Source organism: Hydra vulgaris, chromosome 06, assembly GCF_038396675.1.
Source record: "Hydra vulgaris chromosome 06, alternate assembly HydraT2T_AEP".
Classification (NCBI taxonomy): Eukaryota; Metazoa; Cnidaria; class Hydrozoa; order Anthoathecata; family Hydridae; genus Hydra; species Hydra vulgaris.
Window position 1 is genome coordinate 14,254,384 of NC_088925.1, and position 22,117 is coordinate 14,276,500.

Sequence of the window (22,117 nt, forward strand, 5' to 3'; positions counted from 1 at the left end):
ACCCTTTATAACAAGGTAAAACAATAACTGATACTTGCTAAGGTAAAACAATACTTATTACCAGTGTTGGGAGTATTTTAAATACCAAGTATTTAAAATACTATTTTAAATACTTTCACTGAATTTATACTTGTATTTTAAATACTTTTGAAGGAAGTATTTAGTATTAGTACTTAAAATACTTTTTATTAGTATTTTGTATTTTATACTCATTGAAAATACATATTGGAAATACTTATAATTCAAATACTGCTGAAAGCATTTACAATGCACATTGTCCACTTTGTCGCTATTTATTCTGAAGTGTCACTTAGCCACTATTTATTCTGAATTATTTCTTGTTTTATTTATCTACCTTGGTCTCATTTTGGTAATTATTAAATTATATCGCGGGAATTATTTTAAATTAAAGATGGCTGCGGTTAACAGCGAAAATAAAAAGACTTTTGAATCAGTAAATGTAAATCAAGAAAGTAATGAAATTTTACCAGCCATTGTAGATGGTAAGTTTTTCAAAATCGTAGCCGGATCAAAAATAAGTAATAAAATATCAGTGATATGCTTATTATGTGTACGTAATTTAAAGCCATTATCGGGCACGCTGGCATCAACATCAAACTTAGTTAAGCATTTGAAGGTAATTTTCAGTTTGGTATTAGTTGAATTTATTTTATCTTTTTTGAACAATATGCAATTGATTATTAACCAGCAATTATTTAATGTTGCTGTATAAATTAATAATAATCGAAATTTACAATACTTAGTTACAGCAAAGTAAAAACTTAACTTTTAAAGGGTTTTATGTTTACTGTATAGAATTTGCACAAGAATCGCTTTGAAGACTATAAGTTACATATGGCAGATGTTCAGAAGAAGTGTAAGCTATGCAAAGCTGGTGTAGAAAGAACGGCTGAGGAAGGCCCTGCTATAAAGAAGTTCAAACAAATTACTTACCATGAAGCAGTATCAGAGATATCAGCACGACGTCGTATTATATCGCAAGAAGAAGCTGACAACTTAATTGTGGATTACATTGCTGAAGAGATGCGTCCTTTGGCTACCGTCGAAAAGCCGGCTTTTCGTCGACTGTGGATTCAATCCTAACGTAAGCATCATGTGTCGCAAGACTCTTAACAAACGTTTAAGTTCAAAGCTTTCTAAGATGCATGAAAAAGTAAGAAGCAAACTGAAAAAAGCATCATTTGTTTGCACAACTGCTGACATATGGTCATTAAATAGGCATGACTGCACACTTTATTGAAATCTTGGCATGACTGCACACTTTATTGAAATGCCTCTAAACGAATCTAGTTCGGTTTCACAAGCATCAGTACCCATTGCTTGCCGTCGATTTTATGATAGTCACACATATGATACAATTGCTGCAATGATTTCTCAAATTCATCGTCAATATGACCTTAACATAGAAAAAATCTCAGCAACTGTCACCGACAATGCGTCAAATTTTGGAAAAGCATTCAGAGAATTTTTTGAAGAGTCAACTACAAGTGCTGCAGCAACTAGTGTAAGTGTGACTATCACACCTAATGCATCTGAAGAGCAAGAAGACGTGGAAGAGGATACAGTTAATGATTATGAAATTGATGTAATTAATATTGGAGACATTCTTTCATTTTCATCAAAACTTGATGATGATGATGTTGATGATGATGATTCTTTAGCTAAGAGAATTTCTTTGCCATCTCAAGAAACATGTATCAGCCATTCACTGAATCTGTTGGCAACTAATGATGCTAACAAAGCATGTGATACAGATAGTGCGTAAGCGCATTTACCGTGCAGCTCTTGCAAAATGCACTTCAATATGGAATGCAACTCGACGAAGTAGTAAAGCATCAGATGCTGTGTCACATATTACAGACAAAGTAATACTTTGTCCCGCGCCAACACGTTGGAATTCTCAGTACGATGCTATCAAGCGATTACTTGAATTATATGACAAACTTAATGATGTATGTAATGCATTGAGTGAGCCAAAATTTAAAAAGCGAGAAATAGAAAGCCTGCAAGAATATGTTATGGTAATGAAACCTGTTGCTGCAACTTTGGATACTTTACAAGGAGATAATGTGTATTATGGTCATCTGTTTTCACATTTGCATAGCTTGCAAGTGAAATTGGAAGCGTTTCAAAATTGTCAGTTAAAATATGCTAAATTATTTGCTGCAACAATGTTAGCACAAATGAAAACTCGTTTTGAAAAGAAGTTGAGATTTGATGTAAGTAATTCATGCAGGATTGTTGCAGCGGTTTCTCATCCACTGTTTAAGTTACGGTGGGTGCCAACTAATAAACGAGCTATCTGCAGAGAAATATTTGAAAATGCCATACTAGCTTCTAGTGAGCCGTCGACAGCGACCAATCTCAATCTGACCACTGACAGCATAACCAAAAATTTTGTTGTATATAATGATGACACTCCAAGTGCTGGTGCAACAAATGGTGCATATCAAGAGTGCATGTGGTATTTGAATGATAAAGATCTTTATCATTCAAACTTGTATCTATAACATTCAAACTTGTATCAATACAAGTTTGAGTGCTCTGAATAAGTATAAGATTGTTAGGTCACTGTTTATCAAATTCAATACCACTGTACCATCGTCGGCTTCAGTTGAATAACTGTTTAGTACAGCGGGACAAATACAAATGCCTAGGTGTAACTGTCTAAATTATATGATGTTCGAAAAACTGCTGCTGCTAAAATCAAATGTTTATGACTGAATGAATGATATTTTGATATAAATATAGTATAATGACTAAAAATTACTTTCGAGCAATGACAAAAATAAATTTTGAAAACTACTATAGTTGTAAATTTTGGTAAAGTATTTTGTATTTAGTATTTTAAATACTTTTTTAAAAGTATTATTATTTTAAATACTTTTGAAGTATTTGTATTTGTATTTAAAATACTTTTTTGTTCCAGTATTTGTATTTGTAATTTAAATACTTTTATAAAGTATTTAACCAGCACTGCTTACTACGGTAAAACAATAACTGATACTTGCTAAGTATAAAACTTCCGCAGACTGTTTTAGAAAAATAAAACGTCTTTTAAGATGGTCAACTTGAGCAATAACACCCTCTAAATGGTGAAAAATCTTGAGTATTAAAATTACTAATGGATAATGTATTAGGCGACAAAATGCTCAGAATAAAAGTTTCCTTTTACTTAGTACTAAATCAGAATTATTTGATTAATTTTCATACTAAAATCCGTTTAAAAAAGAAAAATAATGGAGGAGAGTATGCAAAGCATTGAAAAAAAAAGTTAACTAAAAGCAATCCAAGTGCAAATTTTAGGTAGACTTTACAGATCAGTGACTAATGTTGTCGTTGTAGATTTTTACGTAGTTAAGTTCTTTTTTATGTTTTTGTATTTTTCATTGATAAGTTCCACAGATTTTTCAGTTCATTAACTTCATTTTTTAAATACTTAATTTATTCTTCAATAGTGTTACATTTGTTTTCCAATATTTCGATTTTGTCATTTAGAAGCTTGATTATTGTATTTTTGTGCATATCCAAGCGTTCTTTAATTTGTATTTTAGTTAGAAAGTTTTTGGATATTTTATTTTTGTTTAAAATATTATGTAAATTTAACTTACGAAGTTTCTCAAAAAGCTCTTAAAGCGCGTAAATGTTGTACATCATGCAGATAGCTCATACAAAAAAGTAAGTTTTTTTTTAAATTACAATTTATAAGTATGCATTTTTCTGTATAAATGTTACTAACATGTAGGTAACATTTACATATGCATTAGTTTGTGAATAAATCTTTTTATTTTAACTTTATCATTTTATTTAAACTACTACATTATAAACAGGAAAGTTTGACTGGCAGTTTAAATGATGTTGTACACCATGCAGATAGCTCGAGCGAAAAAGCAGTAATAATCTTATAATTGTTATTTATAAATGATGATATATTCATTACTACATTTTTCTATATAAATGTTACCCAACATTTGGCAACATTCATATAAAATATTCAAAATGTTGTGTGTTGATGTGCAATTATAAAGTTAAGTTAAAGTTATAATTGATAATAATTATAAGTATAAATAAATTAGTAAATAAAGAAAATTGATTTGTATGTATAGATTAATGTATGATGTATTGTCTAGATTGGTGAAATGGAAAAGGATACTAACTGTGGTGAAAACAATGATGATTATCAAAATGTGAATAGTATTTAGTTTGATGATTACTTGGTTCTGCAATTACAGTTGGCGGTGCAATTGCACTCAAAAATGGTCTTGACATTTTTTTGGATTGAATATGTTGTATTGATGATTCTTTTTAATTTGTTGAAGCTTGTAGTTATTATTTATCAAATTGATATATACTATTTTTATGAAATAGTTTATATAAAATAATAAACATGTATATTGTTATATATTTTCTGTAAAAATTGTTTATCACTGTATGTATATCACTTAGAGTATGTATTGTTGTAGAGTATGTATATTGCTTGTAGTTTTTTGTTTTATTTATTTTCGATATGCTTATACATATGCATGCATTAAATATTGTGGTGAAGTCAAATTTTAATGTTTTAGGTGCATTATAGCTATTATTATTCAAAGGTTTGTAGGATTCAACAAGATTTAAATTTTGTTTATTTATTTTATTTCGCAATTTCTTTTATAAAACGATTTAATAGATTAAAAGAACCCAATAATATTAGCATATTGCGAGATAAAATTTGCTTTTTATGGCTTTATATGACAATTAAAATAACAATAGATACTTATAAATCGTAGTTTAAAAAAAGCTTTCTTCTTTGTCTTATCTATCTGTAAAGCATTATTTCTATCGCCAGTCAAACTTACCTGCTTATAATGCAGTAATTTAAATAAAATGATAAAGTTAAAATAAAAGAACTTATGCACACACTATTAAATTCAAAAATTTATTACTTTTTTACTATTTAAAGCATAACAAATATAATAAATGTGTAATTTATTTAGTATAGTTATGTAAAATCATAATAAATATTAAAGTGTGCATAAATTAATTTATTTTTACTTAAAACAAGCACTTCACATTAGTTAAATATAAACAAATAAAAATAACTGTATTATAATAAGTAATAGTGTATTATTTATAAACATTGCTTTTATATACTTATATTTAACTGAGAAGTAAAATCTTGTACATCAATTAACTTCCCTTTCTAATATATTCAAAAATTTACTGTAGTTTTCCTTCTCCAACTAAGTTATTCTTAGAACATCATTACAAGTTGAATCCTAAAGATTACGCTAATATCTTTTCTGGTTACTTCGAACTCAATTCACCATTTTATTTAGACAGCTTTTGAACTATTTTTAAGAATATTAAATGCATATAAAAACTGACAATGTTATAAATAATATATATGATGAACATTATTTATATCGCCACCTGTTAGTAATTTAAATAAAATAGTAAAAATAAAAGGATTTATAGACAAAATATAACATTATTTACATATTATAATAATTCTGCTATTTAACAGTAAAGAGAAAACATAATAAATATTCCATACTAAATTTAGTCGCTTACTAACTGCCGACTTGAATGGTCGCGTCAACAAAAAGACAAAAACAACTTAATAGAACTAAAATTGAATAGAACATTTATCATAAAATAAAGTTTTTTAATACTTAATAAACATTTAACTATACAATAAAGTGTTTTAACTTCAAACGTTTTTATGCAAACTAAAGCCATTAAAAAAAAGATAGTTCTAATTATCTTTTGTACATTAGTTATCTAATCTTATCCGATACACTGCTTATCTAAGCTTATCTAATATATTAGATAAGTTTTATAATAATGATTATACTAGTTTCAATGTACATTAGATAACTAGTGTATTAATTCACTAGGTACCTAATGTACATCAAAACTAAAATATTTGTTGTAAACCAAATTAACATTAAAAATCAAACTGATTTACTTGACATACTTGCTATACTATTGCAAGTTATGCAAAGTAAGCGAAGCTATTGGCAATAGCTAGAATAAGTATATGCATAAATAGTATATAATTAAATATATAAATAATAAGTATATGCATTTTAAAATGCATTAAAATATGATAATATCCAGAGACGTAAAGCAGTATAGGCCAAGACTAATACCAAAATATTTTGATTTAATACCAAGACTAAGGACAAAAAGATAGTTAAAATAATCTCGAGACCTCTCGGAACAAAGATTTAAGACTAGAGACCAACATCTCTGATAATATCATGTTATGATGCATTATAAAATGCATACATTTATTATATTCTAACTATTGCAAATATGTCTAGTTGTTCATGCCTATATGTTTAGTTTGAATCATATTAAATGTGATGCATTGTTAAAAACATATAATTTATAGTCTTATTAAATACAGAAAAACAGAAGAATGCAGAAAATATTGTTTACTAAAGTTAGAAATGATTGTAACCCTACGAATTATGATGGCATCTTTAAAAGCGCATTCGTAAAACCCATGGTGCAGCGTGAGCTATGAAAAAAAAACATGTTTCACCCATGGAAATTCTATGGAATTTCAATTTTCATCGAAATTCCATAGAATTTTCACTTCCCATGGGAAAACCATGATTTACCCATAGAATTCCATGGGTTTTCCATTGGATGCTCATGGAATATTTCCACAAGGGTTAAGGTGCAGGGAAAACTAGACAAGTAAAAGTTTTTACTGCTGGGACAGATACAGTAAAAAGAATAAGACTTTAATGAATAAAGAGCCACACAAGAATGAGTTTTAATTGATGAAACTAGTGTTGATAGCTCCTTTGAGCAGTGATAGTATATTTGTAGGAAAGAGGAAAAGAGGCAACTTTATGAAGATGGGAAAGAGGCTTGAGCTTAACAGATAGAGCAGGTCCTACTACGTTTATGATGTGTTTTCAGAGTTTGCCTAGAAGAGAAAGAGCATCATTAAACAGCCCAAATATAAGAGCAGTATTCCATACAGGGACTAAGAGATTTGTAAGGTAAGAAAATGGCTAGCACAATAAAGAGAAGCAACCTTAGCAAATGCTAATTTAGCAATCGATTGTATATATGGTTTCCATGAAAGGTCAGTAGTGAATGATAATTTAAAAAGTCATAAAGAAGAGGACTTAGCAAAGGGGTTGCCATTCATTAATATAGGAATGTCAACAGTACTGTGATAGTTGTTTGCAGTAAATAACTAGTTTTGTTGGAAAACTAGTTATTTACTAATATAAGTTTAAAACTCACAAGCCATTGCAAGCCCCAATTTGTTACATTAGTGAGATCAGATTCAAAGTCAGCTGCCTGTACTAAGCGATTGAAAAGAGAAGACTTTTTTTCAAAACAGTAGTATAAAGTTGAGTCTTCAGCAAAAAGAGCTACTTTAAACCTTAACGTTGTTAGGAAGATCATTAATGTACATAAGAAACAAAACAGGACCAAGAATAGAACCTTGAGGTATCCCAGTAACTTCTGGAAATGAAAAAGAGTGTTGGCTTTTGAGAATAACTTTAATAAAAAGCAGTTAGAAACGATTTGATAATCTCAAAAACTTTCCCAGATACACTATATGAAGCAAGCTTATTGAGAAGACTAGTATGCCAAACTTTGTTGAAAACTTTAAATATTACCTGTAGCCACTCTGCCTCCATCTAATGCACAATAAAATTTTTCAGTCACAGACGTTGGCAAGTCCACTGTAGAGCAAGAGGATCGAAAACTTTATTGATTGTCTGACAGTAAGTTATTTGACTCAAGATGAGATGTGAGAAATTAGTTGATCTTGCAAACAATAGAAAGAAGACTTAATGGATGAAAATTGGAGGGGTCAGAATGTTCACAAGAGTTTTTGAAAATTGGAACCACAGATGCCATTTTCCAGCAAGTAGAAAAACAAGTCTCAGTCAAGGACTTATTAAGTTCTGAGAACAATTTTTGAGGGAGTTCTGTAGAACAATTCTGTAAGACTAGGACAGGAATATAGCCTGGACCACAAGTTGTAGAAGAGTTTGATTGAGATATAACTTAAGCAACAGAAGCTAGAGTAATTTGAATGTTTAATAATGGCTTAACCTGTTTAATTGGAACGGAAGGAAGAGAATGGCCAATAGAGTCATGATTCGTATAAAAAGAAAAGTTATTTGCAAATAGTTCTGCTTTATTCTTGGCAGAGGTAATATAAGCCGTCCCTTGAATGAATATTTAATACTTCTAAATTTTTAATAGTTTAAATTTATAATCATATATAGCTATATAAATTAATAAACAGTTTATATAAATTTAACTAAAATATTAACTTTAATAACCAAATTTAAATAAAAAAATCTTTCTTCAACTGAAAAGTTTGAACTATCTGAAGTTTAAAAAAACAAATAACCATAGTAGTTTGCTCCTTGTACGACAGATCTGCAGTAGCACCAACTATTATTGAAAAATATTTTGCTTTCCCAATTTCATGGAGGATTGTTGTTTGAAGATGTGAACAACAAATATCAATAAATTCGTTTTGAATTCGTGTTGAAAGATAAGGAGCTTGCATTTGCTGCTTACACTGTTGTGATTCTCGAACACTTTTAACATGTTCAGCTAAAAGTGGGTCATATTTGCTAAGAAGTTCGATAATACCTAAAAAGTTCCCATTCGCTCAATTACCTATATGTTGTTTTGAACCAAAGATCCACGTTCAGAAAGAAAAAGAATAACATCTAGAATACGTTGGAATAATTTTTTCTAATTTTCAGTTTCAGTCTTGAGTTCAAATAAAAGTAAATTATCAACTGAAGTTTCACATTATGCTGCTCTAATAGCAGATTTCCATACAACATTTTTCTTTATGGTAAAATTAATTTTCGTGCAACGGTATACAATCTTTTAATCTTCTCTAACCTCTACTAATGCCCCATCCGGCAGAACCAGAAAAAAATGACACATTTGCAGCATTTTTGTTCAAAAGAAAACAAGGTACACAATACAAAGATTGTTTTTCAATACTCCAGCACAACCAGTCTCTTTTGTTTAGACGAATAAACGACGTCTTTTTTATGATTTGTTATGTTTTTTTATAATTACCCTAAAAAAAGACGTCGAAAAGACGTCAATCAGTTGTACGTCTTTCTCAGGACGTAGAAAAGACGTCTTTTATACCAATGACCTTTAAAAAAAAGAAATAAGGAAGTTTTCATTTAAATGTTAAATTAAACAACACCAAGTAGGACTTTTCTTTCTTTAGGGGAGGGCAGGAAAAAATTCACTAGCGTTTCCCACTGGGAATCTACATAAGTTGTTAATAAGCAAATTATAATTTGCTTATTTAATTTATAATAAACAATTTATTATTTGCTTATTAACAACTTTAGTTATTAATACGCAAATCATATTTTGCTTAAGAAAATTGACAGTAATTATTGCCAATAGAAGGTAACAAAGATGGGTTTTAACCCATAATATCATAATTACGATATTATGGGTTATAGCTCTTCATAGTTACGTTCTGATTGGCCCATTTTTTGTCAACAAAAACTTTTTTATAAAACTTTTCTTATGTGAAACCATTTTCCAATAAAAATTTAACCAGAAATAAACGACAATTAATGTAATAAAGTGATATATTATATAATATACCAACATATATGTATATATATACAGTATCGGACAAAACGAGTGCAACCAAATAATGCTAATTTAGTTTCTTTATATAAAAGTGCTGCATTTTTTCAATTCAGAGAAATAACTATGTAACTGTTTAGAGACAAAGTTCTTTAAGTTTTATTCATCACAAAGTTCATTATTTGTACACGAAAATTATTAAATTAATCAAAAGTATTAAAAAAAGTTGATTTCCATCTGGACAAAACAAGTGCAACTCGACAAAATGTTGACCAAGCTGTATTTCGCTATCAATGTTTCGTGGCGAATCCTTTGTTGTCGATCACAGCCTTGCATCTTCGAGGCATAGATTTGATCAGGTGATCAATGAAACTTTGTGGAATCGCTGCACAGGCCTTTTGAATTTGTTCAAACAGTTGATCCTTATTACGAACACCTTCACGATTAATACCTTTGATATTATTACGAATACCTTCACGAATACCTTTACGATCTCCCACAGGTTCTCGATAGGGTTGAGATCCGGAGATTGAGGCGGCCAATCCATCACCGATAGGTAGTTGTCTTTAAACCACTGCTTGACTACTTTTGCAGTGTGTTTCGGATCATTGTCTTGCTGAAAAACCCATTTTATTGGCATATTACATTCAGCATGAGGTAACATAACATCTTTTAGGATATTTTTATACATGAAACGGTCCATTATTCCATTGTTTCGATGTATTGGACCTAGACCGTTAGCAGAAAAACACCCCCAGACCATTACATTGCCTCCACCATGCTTCACTGTCTTATGGCAGTAACATAAATGGAGGCGTTTTCCGGCCGGTCGACGTACACGGCAAATGCTATCGCTTCCAATGATTTTGAACTTCGATTCATCACTGAACAGGACAGTTAGCCATTTCTGCACGTTCCAGTCAATATGAGATGTAGCAAACAGGAGTCTTTTCTTCTGGTTTTTTAGTGAATTCAGCGGTTTCTTTTCAGGGCGTCGAGAAAACAATCCGGCTTCAACAGCACGTCGTCCGATTGTTCGGTCCAATACAGGCAGCTCTAATTGCTTTTGTATCTCGACTGATAAATCCAGGGATCCTTCTTGACGGATCTAAGGATCATAGAATCCTCTCTAGAAGTGGTGGAACGCGGTCTTCCACCTTTGTTATCTGCTGCCAACTTCCCCGTAGAACGATATTTGGAACATAGTCTTGATACGGTCCATTTTTTCACGCGATATTTATCACAAATACTTTTTTGTGACATTCCACTTACGTAATCACCAATAATTATCTTTCTTAGTTCCAATCCAAGACTGTCTGGAGCCATTTTTGCACTTGAAGTCATAAAAAAAATAAAAAAAAATAATCACGCTTCTCAAGGCTTACAGTGTTACATTTGCTTTGTGATGATACAATAATGCTCTGTGGAACACAACGTCTTGGTTGGATGTGGACTGTATTGATGTAATGAAACACTTGTTGTATTTCACTTCTTGTATTGATGTTATTCGATAAAACACTTTGATAAAACTCACTTCGATAAACTGCCTTGATAACACTGACTGATTGGCTTCCATATACTGACTGAATTACATGTCGATTTACATGTCTCTTATATAGTAAAATGAACCTGTGTAAACCTGTTCTGGAAGATTCTAGATGCTTCTTTTCGATGCTTCTGGAAGCTTCTGGATGCGTCTGGATGCTTCTGAATGTTTCTGGATACTTCTGGATGCTACTGGATGCTTCCAGATGCTTCTTCTGGAAAATTTTGGAAGCTTCTGCCTGCTTCTGGAAACTTCTGGATACTTTCTTTAATTATTAAAAAACTTCCGTGACGTTAACACGGACCAGACTTAAGAAAATGAAACAAACCAAAAAAGTTGCACTTGTTTTGTCCGCTGCAAAATGGCACTTGTCAACGAAATTCTGCCTGTGTGCTGTCACCTGTCAGATGATTGCTCATGTCATGGCATGCTATGACTCCAGACTCCTGAACTATTTGCTGTGGTAGTATAGTTCGTTTCGTTTTTAAGACATGTAAAATTAGGAACACTTTTTAGCATTGTTCGATGTTGGTTGCAAATGTTTTGTCCAATACTGTATTTTATCTTTCAAGTGATGATATCAATAAACATGAAACAACTTTTAACCTTCAGAAACGATATGAAGGGATACGCACAGTTTCGGGAACAAGAAGCTATCACTGTTTTGTACCAGATGGAGAGAAATTGTTTTTACGAAAAATCTCTAGTGATACTGTCTATGATGTGTTAAATAACGTTAATTTGATTAAAAAAAATCCTTCAAATTTTCAACCTGGTAAATATATTACATGCTTTTAAGATGAAGAATGGTACATAGGGCTTGTGGTTGATACTTGTAATGAAAACCAAGACGTTAATGTGAAGTTTATGCAAAAAAACAAATTAAATTTAAAATGGACAAACGATGCACAATCAATTTAGTGTTGGGTTCCATTCGACAAGATAATATGTGAAATAAGTGTTCCATTGATTAAAAGTATAAGTGCTCGTGACTATATTCTTGCTAGTAATGACTATGACAGTATTATGAGTTATTTAATCAGAGATAAGCTAATAAGTTTCATGTATACATACTTTTTCTTTTAACTGATTGTCTTACTCTTTGAATGCACTTTTTTACAGTATAGTTTGTATAAAATTAGAGGTATAAATTTTGTATGCGGTAAGTGGTATTTTTTTGTTCTCTTTTCAAAAATATCATCACTCTCAAAAGGCAAACATGTCATAAGATAGAGTGTTTTGACAATTATGTCATATGACATGATGATATGACAATCATATCAGAATAATACGACAGAGTGTCATCATCATGATATGACAGAGTGTCATCAATCATGTCAGAATGATATGACAGAGTGATATGACAATCATGTCAGAATGATATGACAATCATGTCAGAGTGATATGACAATCATGTCATATGATAGAGTATAGGTCTTTAAATTTTTTTTCGTGATTGTCTATATATAGAACCTCAACATTAAAAAGTTTCATAATTTATTTCAACTGTTTACGCTACTTTCTATGCCAGCAAAGTCAATGTAATTTATCATAATTTTTAAAAAAAGTAATTATATATAGGCTGCTGCATGTGCTAAATTAAATTTTAATGCATAATTTTGATTATTCTAACAAGTGGTGACCCTAAGTACACAAAGGTAACAAAAAAATCCACTTTCTGTACGTAAGTATTAAACTGTAACACGTTAAAGTTCAAAAAAATATTTATAATGTTACAATATTTAGCAACTTTAAGGTACAATAACTCAAAAACTGTAAAAAATCAGTCAAAAGCAACTGCAATAATGGATTATTTGGGTGAAAAACTATTACTCTTCAAAATCTCAGGTGATCACCATCTTTATTTAAAAAGTAAGGGTTTGTCAAAAATCGAAAAAAACTGCTGTAAGCTCCTGATCCACAAATTTTTTGGATTTTGGTCATTTTTAATTCAATCATAACTTTTAAACAAATTGGTCAGTAAAGCTGAAATTTTCTGGATTGTATTTTTTTCATAAGATCTGTGTGTGGTCAAAGTTTAAAGCAAATCTGAGTTGGTACCCTGAGGAACTAACCCAACTCTATCATTCAAATACCACATACACTCTTGATATGCACCATTTGTTGCACCAGCACTTGGAGTGTCATCATTATATACAACAAAATTTTTGGTTATGCTGTCAGTGGTCAGATTGAGATTGGTCGCTGTCGACGGCTCACTAGAAGCTAGTATGGCATTTTCAAATATTTCTCTGCAGATAGCTCGTTTATTAGTTGGCACCCACCGTAACTTAAACAGTGGATGAGAAACCGCTGCAACAATCCTGCATGAATTACTTACATCAAATCTCAACTTCTTTTCAAAACGAGTTTTCATTTGTGCTAACATTGTTGCAGCAAATAATTTAGCATATTTTAACTGACAATTTTGAAACGCTTCCAATTTCACTTGCAAGCTATGCAAATGTGAAAACAGATGACCATAATACACATTATCTCCTTGTAAAGTATCCAAAGTTGCAGCAACAGGTTTCATTACCATAACATATTCTTGCAGGCTTTCTATTTCTCGCTTTTTAAATTTTGGCTCACTCAATGCATTACATACATCATTAAGTTTGTCATATAATTCAAGTAATCGCTTGATAGCATCGTACTGAGAATTCCAACGTGTTGGCGCGGGACAAAGTATTACTTTGTCTGTAATATGTGACACAGCATCTGATGCTTTACTACTTCGTCGAGTTGCATTCCATATTGAAGTGCATTTTGCAAGAGCTGCACGGTAAATGCGCTTACGCACTATCTGTATCACATGCTTTGTTAGCATCATTAGTTGCCAACAGATTCAGTGAATGGCTGATACATGTTTCTTGAGATGGCAAAGAAATTCTCTTAGCTAAAGAATCATCATCATCAACATCATCATCATCAAGTTTTGATGAAAATGAAAGAATGTCTCCAATATTAATTACATCAATTTCATAATCATTAACTGTATCCTCTTCCACGTCTTCTTGCTCTTCAGATGCATTAGGTGTGATAGTCACACTTACACTAGTTGCTGCAGCACTTGTAGTTGACTCTTCAAAAAATTCTCTGAATGCTTTTCCAAAATTTGACGCATTGTCGGTGACAGTTGCTGAGATTTTTTCTATGTTAAGGTCATATTGACGATGAATTTGAGAAATCATTGCAGCAATTGTATCATATGTGTGACTATCATAAAATCGACGGCAAGCAATGGGTACTGATGCTTGTGAAACCGAACTAGATTCGTTTAGAGGCATTTCAATAAAGTGTGCAGTCATGCCAAGATTTCAATAAAGTGTGCAGTCATGCCTATTTAATGACCATATGTCAGCAGTTGTGCAAACAAATGATGCTTTTTTCAGTTTGCTTCTTACTTTTTCATGCATCTTAGAAAGCTTTGAACTTAAACGTTTGTTAAGAGTCTTGCGACACATGATGCTTACGTTAGGATTGAATCCACAGTCGACGAAAAGCCGGCTTTTCGACGGTAGCCAAAGGACGCATCTCTTCAGCAATGTAATCCACAATTAAGTTGTCAGCTTCTTCTTGCGATATAATACGACGTCGTGCTGATATCTCTGATACTGCTTCATGGTAAGTAATTTGTTTGAACTTCTTTATAGCAGGGCCTTCCTCAGCCGTTCTTTCTACACCAGCTTTGCATAGCTTACACTTCTTCTGAACATCTGCCATATGTAACTTATAGTCTTCAAAGCGATTCTTGTGCAAATTCTATACAGTAAACATAAAACCCTTTAAAAGTTAAGTTTTTACTTTGCTGTAACTAAGTATTGTAAATTTCGATTATTATTAATTTATACAGCAACATTAAATAATTGCTGGTTAATAATCAATTGCATATTGTTCAAAAAAGATAAAATAAATTCAACTAATACCAAACTGAAAATTACCTTCAAATGCTTAACTAAGTTTGATGTTGATGCCAGCGTGCCCGATAATGGCTTTAAATTACGTACACATAATAAGCATATCACTGATATTTTATTACTTATTTTTGATCCGGCTACGATTTTGAAAAACTTACCATCTACAATGGCTGGTAAAATTTCATTACTTTCTTGATTTACATTTACTGATTCAAAAGTCTTTTTATTTTCGCTGTTAACCGCAGCCATCTTTAATTTAAAATAATTCCCGCGATATAATTTAATAATTACCAAAATGAGACCAAGGTAGATAAATAAAACAAGAAATAATTCAGAATAAATAGTGGCTAAGTGACACTTCAGAATAAATAGCGACAAAGTGGACAATGTGCATTGTAAATGCTTTCAGCAGTATTTGAATTATAAGTATTTCCAATATGTATTTTCAATGAGTATAAAATACAAAATACTAATAAAAAGTATTTTAAGTACTAATACTAAATACTTCCTTCAAAAGTATTTAAAATACAAGTATAAATTCAGTGAAAGTATTTAAAATAGTATTTTAAATACTTGGTATTTAAAATACTCCCAACACTGGTAATAAGTATTGTTTTACCTTAGCAAGTATCAGTTATTGTTTTACCTTGTTATAAAGGGTGGTTAAATTTGAATAAAACACAAATTATTAAGGAATTTATTGTAACATCTTTTTATTATGATAATATGGTATGATTCAATTATGTATGGAATAAAATATCGGCCAAATGGGCGCCGCGACCTCGGCGGCACACCTCCATCCGATGGTGCAAATTTTCGATGACGCTGAGGCATAATTGAGGTTCTATGCCGTTAATGTGCTGAATTATCTCATCCTTTAGCTCTTGAATTGTTGCTGGCTTATCAACGTACACCTTTTCTTTTAAATACCCCCAAAGAAAGAAGTCCAACGGTGTCAAATTACATGATCTTGGCGGCCAATTGACATCGCCACCATCTGGGATAACACGGCCATTGAATTTTTCGCGCAAAAGAGCCATTGTTTCGTTAGCTGTGTGGCAAGTGGCACCGTCCTGTTGAAACCACATATCCTTCACATCCATATGGTCCAATTCGGGCCATAAAAAGTTCGTTATCATCTTACGATAGCGAACACCATTCACAGTAACTGCCAGACCGGCATCATTTTGGAAAAAATATGGTCCGATGATGCCGCCAGCCAATAAACCACACCAAACAGTCACTCTTTGTGGGTGCATTAGTTTTTCGACAATCGCTCTCGAATTAACATTTGCCCAAATGCGGCAATTCTGCTTGTTGACGAAGCCACTAAGGTGAAAATGGGCCTCATCACTGAAGATGATTTTCGTCGGAAATCGATCATCGATGGTTGCCTTTTCTTGCCACCATTCTGACCATTGACGACGTTTGAGATGGTCAGTAGGCTTTAGTTCTTGGGTCAACTGCACCTTGCAAGCGTGTAAATGCAAGTCTTTATGCATAATGTTCATCATCGACGAGCGTGAGAGATGCAATTGTTGGCTACTACGACGAGTTGATGTGGACGGCTCTTCAGCCACACTGTCGCGAACAGTAGCGATATTTTCGGCAGTACGAGCTGTACGAGCATGCGCTGGTCTTTTCACATCTCCTACAGACCCGGTTTGCTCAAATTTATGCAAGATTTTTCCAATTGTACGCACATTTAGACGATTAAATTGACCGAAAAACTCACGAAGTGCACGATATGCATTTTGATTTGAACGCCCGTTTTCATAATAGGCCTGAATAACTTTAACGCGTTGCTCAATTGCGTAACTTTCCATGGTTCAAATTGAGTCAGTCTGAAATTGAGAAATGAAACATTAAATACAGAAAAATAATTTACGTTTAGGTTTGGTTCACATTCAACATCGGCCTTTGAAATTTAACCACCCTTTATATATTGTTATTATGTGTCTTATGCTAGTATTTGTTTACCAAGTACCTGTATTGGATGCACCAATGTAAATGTATTTTTTATTGTAGTATTAATATTATATATTTAAGTTTTAGAAAGAAGAATTAGTCAGCAAATTGTGGTCTAAATCAAATATTAAATAGGAGATGTTATTATATAATGATGAAAATGTAGATAAATTTATAAGACGGTAAGTAGATAACTATCTAAAAAGTTGAGTACTGTGTTAAATTATGGAACGAGCGATGGAATTCTTTAAGAAATCGAAATACTATAGAAATATAAATACTTTATTTAATAATTAAATATAATTTAGTTACATAGTCCAAAATGCGGTTACCTCGTTTTAGACTTAGCCAGATCTAATAGAAAATAAAACCTAAAACATGTTAAAAATGTTTAACCGTATTTTTATCAATATTTAGCGGATCTTTTTTCAGTAACACCCAATTACGCAGTCTTTTTTTATGCTAATCTCTTTTATGTATAGAAAATGGAGTTTTTAATGAATTCAACTTCAAGTAATAAAAGTCATTCAAATAATGTTCTAAAAGGTCTATTACGTATACTTTACGATAAAGGCAACAATAATAAAATAACATCCTATATTGATGTAAGTTTTAGTTTTAAGTTCCTTGTTGCATTTTATTTTTATAAATTGTTTTTCATTTTTATGCGAACTTTTTTGGGATAAATTTTTTGACCAAATAACTTGTACATGCTAAGTTTGTTGCTTAATTTCTTCTTACTTGTTTGCAGTTCGGTTTAATTGTTATGAAATTGTTATTTAAATATGTTTATAGAGTGAATGTAGCAATTGTAAATCTGATCCATATTTCATAAAAGAGTTAACGTCAATGATTTGTAATAGCACAATCAAGGTTGAAGGTCAGTTAAATTTGTTAATCTTTAGTATTATGCTCTTAAATTAGATTTACGGTAATGACTTTCTTTTTAGATACGACAAATACGTGTAACTGTAACAAAGATGAATTAGAGAAACGTAAAAATATTTTATTAAAGTATATTGATGGAAATAAAAATATAGAATTGTTTGCGTTGTATGGTATTCAGGAGTTTGTGACAACGTTACATCACCATATAGGTAAAGTTTTTTCCCTTTTTCCTTAATTTTAAAAATTTTTAATTCTTTTATCTTGTTTTTAGGTCTTGCTATTACTTTGTTTCAAGATTTATATAACCACGATATTATATCAGAGGAAACATTTTTTACGTGGGAATCAAGTAAAAAATTCCCAGATAGAAAAGGAAATACAAATAATTCGGCAAAAGACTTTTAATCTTGGTTACGTAAAGCTAAAGAAGAATCTAACGAAAAAAATTCTACTTAGGTTCTTAATTAGCCAAGAGAATCTTTAACAAAATATTTTAGAAAAAAAGCTTATATCATGCAGGATTTTGCGAAATATTTTCTATTGTTTTCATATTTAGGGTAGATTAGGGTAATATGAGCACCTTAAGCGAGAATTGGAATATTTTCAAAAATAATTATGCTGGATCCAAAATTTTTACGAATAAAAATTATTAATAATTAGGGATTTTATCTTAAAAACACAGAGGTTTTCAAATAGTAGCAAAATTACTCATACTACTCAGACCACTTGGTAATATGAGCACTTTAAATTAGCTCAAAAACAAAACAAGAATTAAGTAAAAAAATACCAACCTAATAATTAGAACTAATTTTTGGAATATAATGGATTCATTATTAACAAAACTTATCATTAAAAGATCAAATTTTAGGCCACTTTTTGTTGAAACTATGTACTATGTTTTCTGCAAAAAAAAATTAGTTCGTTATTTTTACAATTTTATTAAGTCAAACCTTTGAACTATAAAAATTCAAGTTTTTGGTTTTTAATTTACATAGTAATATTTAGCATTGTTAAAATATTAATATTTTTTACTATGTTTTGTTTTTATTCAAAAAGCAATTAAAACCACTGCTATTTTAGGACTTTAAACTAAATAATTTCAATAAAAAACACTGGGTAATTTAAGCATGCTCATATTACTCAAAAATTGCATCTTTAAATAAAGACAAAACTAAATGTTTCTACGCATTATTTTTTAAGCAAAAGGGGATTGGATTTTTAGCTGACATATTTTTCTTTATAAAAAAATTAATTTCATTATTTTAGCACCAATATTTCGCGCCACAGATTTATTCATGCGTGATGATATTATTTTAACAGCGTAAAAAGTTTAACAGCGTTTTAAGTAGATGATAGCCGCTAATTACTACATATAAATTTACGCTAATTGCACTGATTCCTGTCATCACCACATCAAGTTGATTCAAAAAAGCAACTTTAACTTTACTGATTACATCTAAGAAATTTTGAAGTATGCTCATATTACCCAAATCTACCCTAACATGACTTCCTACCCTAATATAAAGTCCCAGTTTAAGCTCATATTACCCTAATCTACCCTAAAATGAAGTCCCTATTCTACTAGACTTTTTTTTGATATTATCAATCACGAACCTTTACGTATTTTTCTCAAACATTCTTTTGACAAATAAAACTATAAATCAGTATATATTTTTTTAATTTATTTATAGACTTATATCAATATCATAGAAGCTTTTTTCAAGTCTGCATGGGTAAATGTAGTTTTAAAACTTACGAAATTTATTTGGATTTTTACATTCGAGCTTTCTATTTTCTTTTTTTTTTTACCCTCTACAAAATAAAATCATTTTATTTTTCGAAACACGTTTAATTAAATACAGCTTTTAATTAAATACACGTTTAATTAAATACAACTTTTCTCTAGGACTTTTTTTATATCTGCTTATTGCTTTTTTATGATGTATATCAGAACTTAAAACATTTTGCCTTTGCACTAAATAAAAAAACTGACACAAACAAGTCAGGGAGTGATGCTTATTAGCGCAGAAAAAAGATACATAAAGAATACATGGAAAAATCACCCAATATAGGTAAAATTTATGATCTTTTTTTAAAATTTGTAACTCCCTCAAATTGAGGGGGGTTACAAATTTTATATGGCCATAATTTTTGAACGCCGCCAGATAATACAATGAAGCTTAAAACTTATCAATGAATATAAGTCTAGTAGTATAACACCAAAAAATCCAATATCCGTCACTTTATGATGTCATTATACCTTCAACCATGAGTTCAATATTCAACTTCATGCTATGAATATTGCAACATTGTTAATGCAAGCAATGAGCCAACAGATTTTTAAATTTAAAATCAAAAATGACTTGAAAAAAATTAGTTTATTTTAATTTCAAATTTAAAAAAATATTTATTTATTTGTTGAATTTGACTTTTTTAAGTAGAAGTTTATTATAAAAGAGATATGTGTTTTAAATTTAATAAGAATCGATTTTTTCAGCAACAATTTTGTTTTTTTTTGTTATTTTAAATTTAAAAACAATATGTTTTTTTTTAATTCCTTGTAACGATTTGACAATCTAATATGTTCAGTGTGTTTTTGAATTTTATTAACATCAACCAAAGTATATTTCACACTGACTTTTTTGATACTTGTACAAATTGTAATATTTGAGCCAATATTCTGGATAATGCAAACTTTTTAAGAAACCCTCCTATTCCGTCAACAACTAATTGGCCAGGCATGGATAAAAAAATACTTAATTTGTGTTGTCTTATAACATTTGCAAAGACTACATTATATACTTTTATATATCATATATTATTTTTGAACTGAGATAGCATTATCACTCCAAAATGTATCTTTTTGAAAAGTTTTTGGCAGTTGCTCTATAATTATATTCATTTAAGGAATCATGGTTTTTTTTCGAATATTTTTGTTGGTATTAATGATATATTTTTATTTGACTTTTTTTTTTTTCAATTTTGGTAATGCAGACATTGCAAATCAAGCTACCATAGACAAGCAACAACAAAAGTTGCTTCATAAAGAGTGGATATTTTGGAGGGCTTTGTTAGAAACGTTAATTTATTTTTTTCCGCAAGAAATCTTCTTGGGGTGTTTGAATTACTGGCTAAGTATGATACCGTTCTAAATGAGCTTATGCGAAGAATCCAGGACAAAGAAACCAAGGAGCACTATTTGAGCAATGACACACAGAACGGATTTGATTAAAGTTTTAGCCAAAGAGATTGAATCCAAAAACCTTTCTAGGCTAAAAAAGGCAAAATACTATTCTATTATTTTAGATTTAACGCCAGCTTTTCTGGCTTTAATTCTAAAATAATAGGCGTTTTTGTCATTTACTTTTTTTAATCTTAACTTGTAATTTTGTAAACTTTATATTTTGAAACAACATGTTTAAAATGTAATAAAGAACAAAAACAAAAACCAAAATGACGGTATCGACATTAGTATACCAATGTAGATACCGTTAGTATTATATCGTGTGATATCGCTTATTTATATGCGATATCACACGATACGAGACTATCTTTCTCGGTATCGCGTGGTATCGAACCAATACTAATGTTATCGACATTAGTATATAATTATATACCCAGCAAGACATTAGTATACTAATGTCTTGCTGTAATAATAATAATAGTATATATACTATATGTGGTATCGCTTAAGCGATACCACACAATACGAGACCAACCATATCGGTATCGACTTACATGATACCGATTAAATAGTGTTTTGATAGAACATGAAAATTCTAACGTCGCCTTAACACTTAGCTTTTTCTTAACTTCATCTTCACAAGCTTTAAAAAAGTCTGATCTGTTTGGTGATCTCTTCTCATATTCATGACTTGAATAAAATTTAGTATCAGTTCAATAATATCATCAGATAAACTTTTACAATGCTATGATGTAGCTTAAATAACGGTTGATTTTCAGTTATTAATGTTTTCAAAATAGCAGTGTTTTGTCAAAGCATTTATTACAGTTTTCAATAACTTTCCTTTGATTTGAGACCAAGGAAAAGGACTTAACTTATGCAGCAATTCTTTTGTTTCTCATCTTGGCTCTTATTTTTACTAAAATCATTAACAAATTACAAAAAAAAAATTTACTAAAAGTATTCAAAATTTTTATAAAT

General features: G+C 30.6%; 1 protein-coding gene across 1 annotated transcript; it reads left to right on the forward strand.

Annotated features, from left to right (window-relative positions):
* The first annotated feature begins 17,523 nt into the window (after positions 1-17,523).
* On the forward strand, positions 17,524-18,372 carry LOC136080965 (eukaryotic translation initiation factor 4 gamma 3-like). The gene is made up of 4 exons (XM_065798318.1): positions 17,524-17,669; positions 17,860-17,944; positions 18,015-18,161; positions 18,224-18,372. The coding sequence occupies exons 1-4, from the start codon at positions 17,550-17,552 to the stop codon at positions 18,355-18,357; spliced, it is 486 nt and encodes a 161-aa protein (XP_065654390.1). The 5' UTR covers positions 17,524-17,549; the 3' UTR covers positions 18,358-18,372.
* The last annotated feature ends 3,745 nt before the right edge of the window (positions 18,373-22,117 follow it).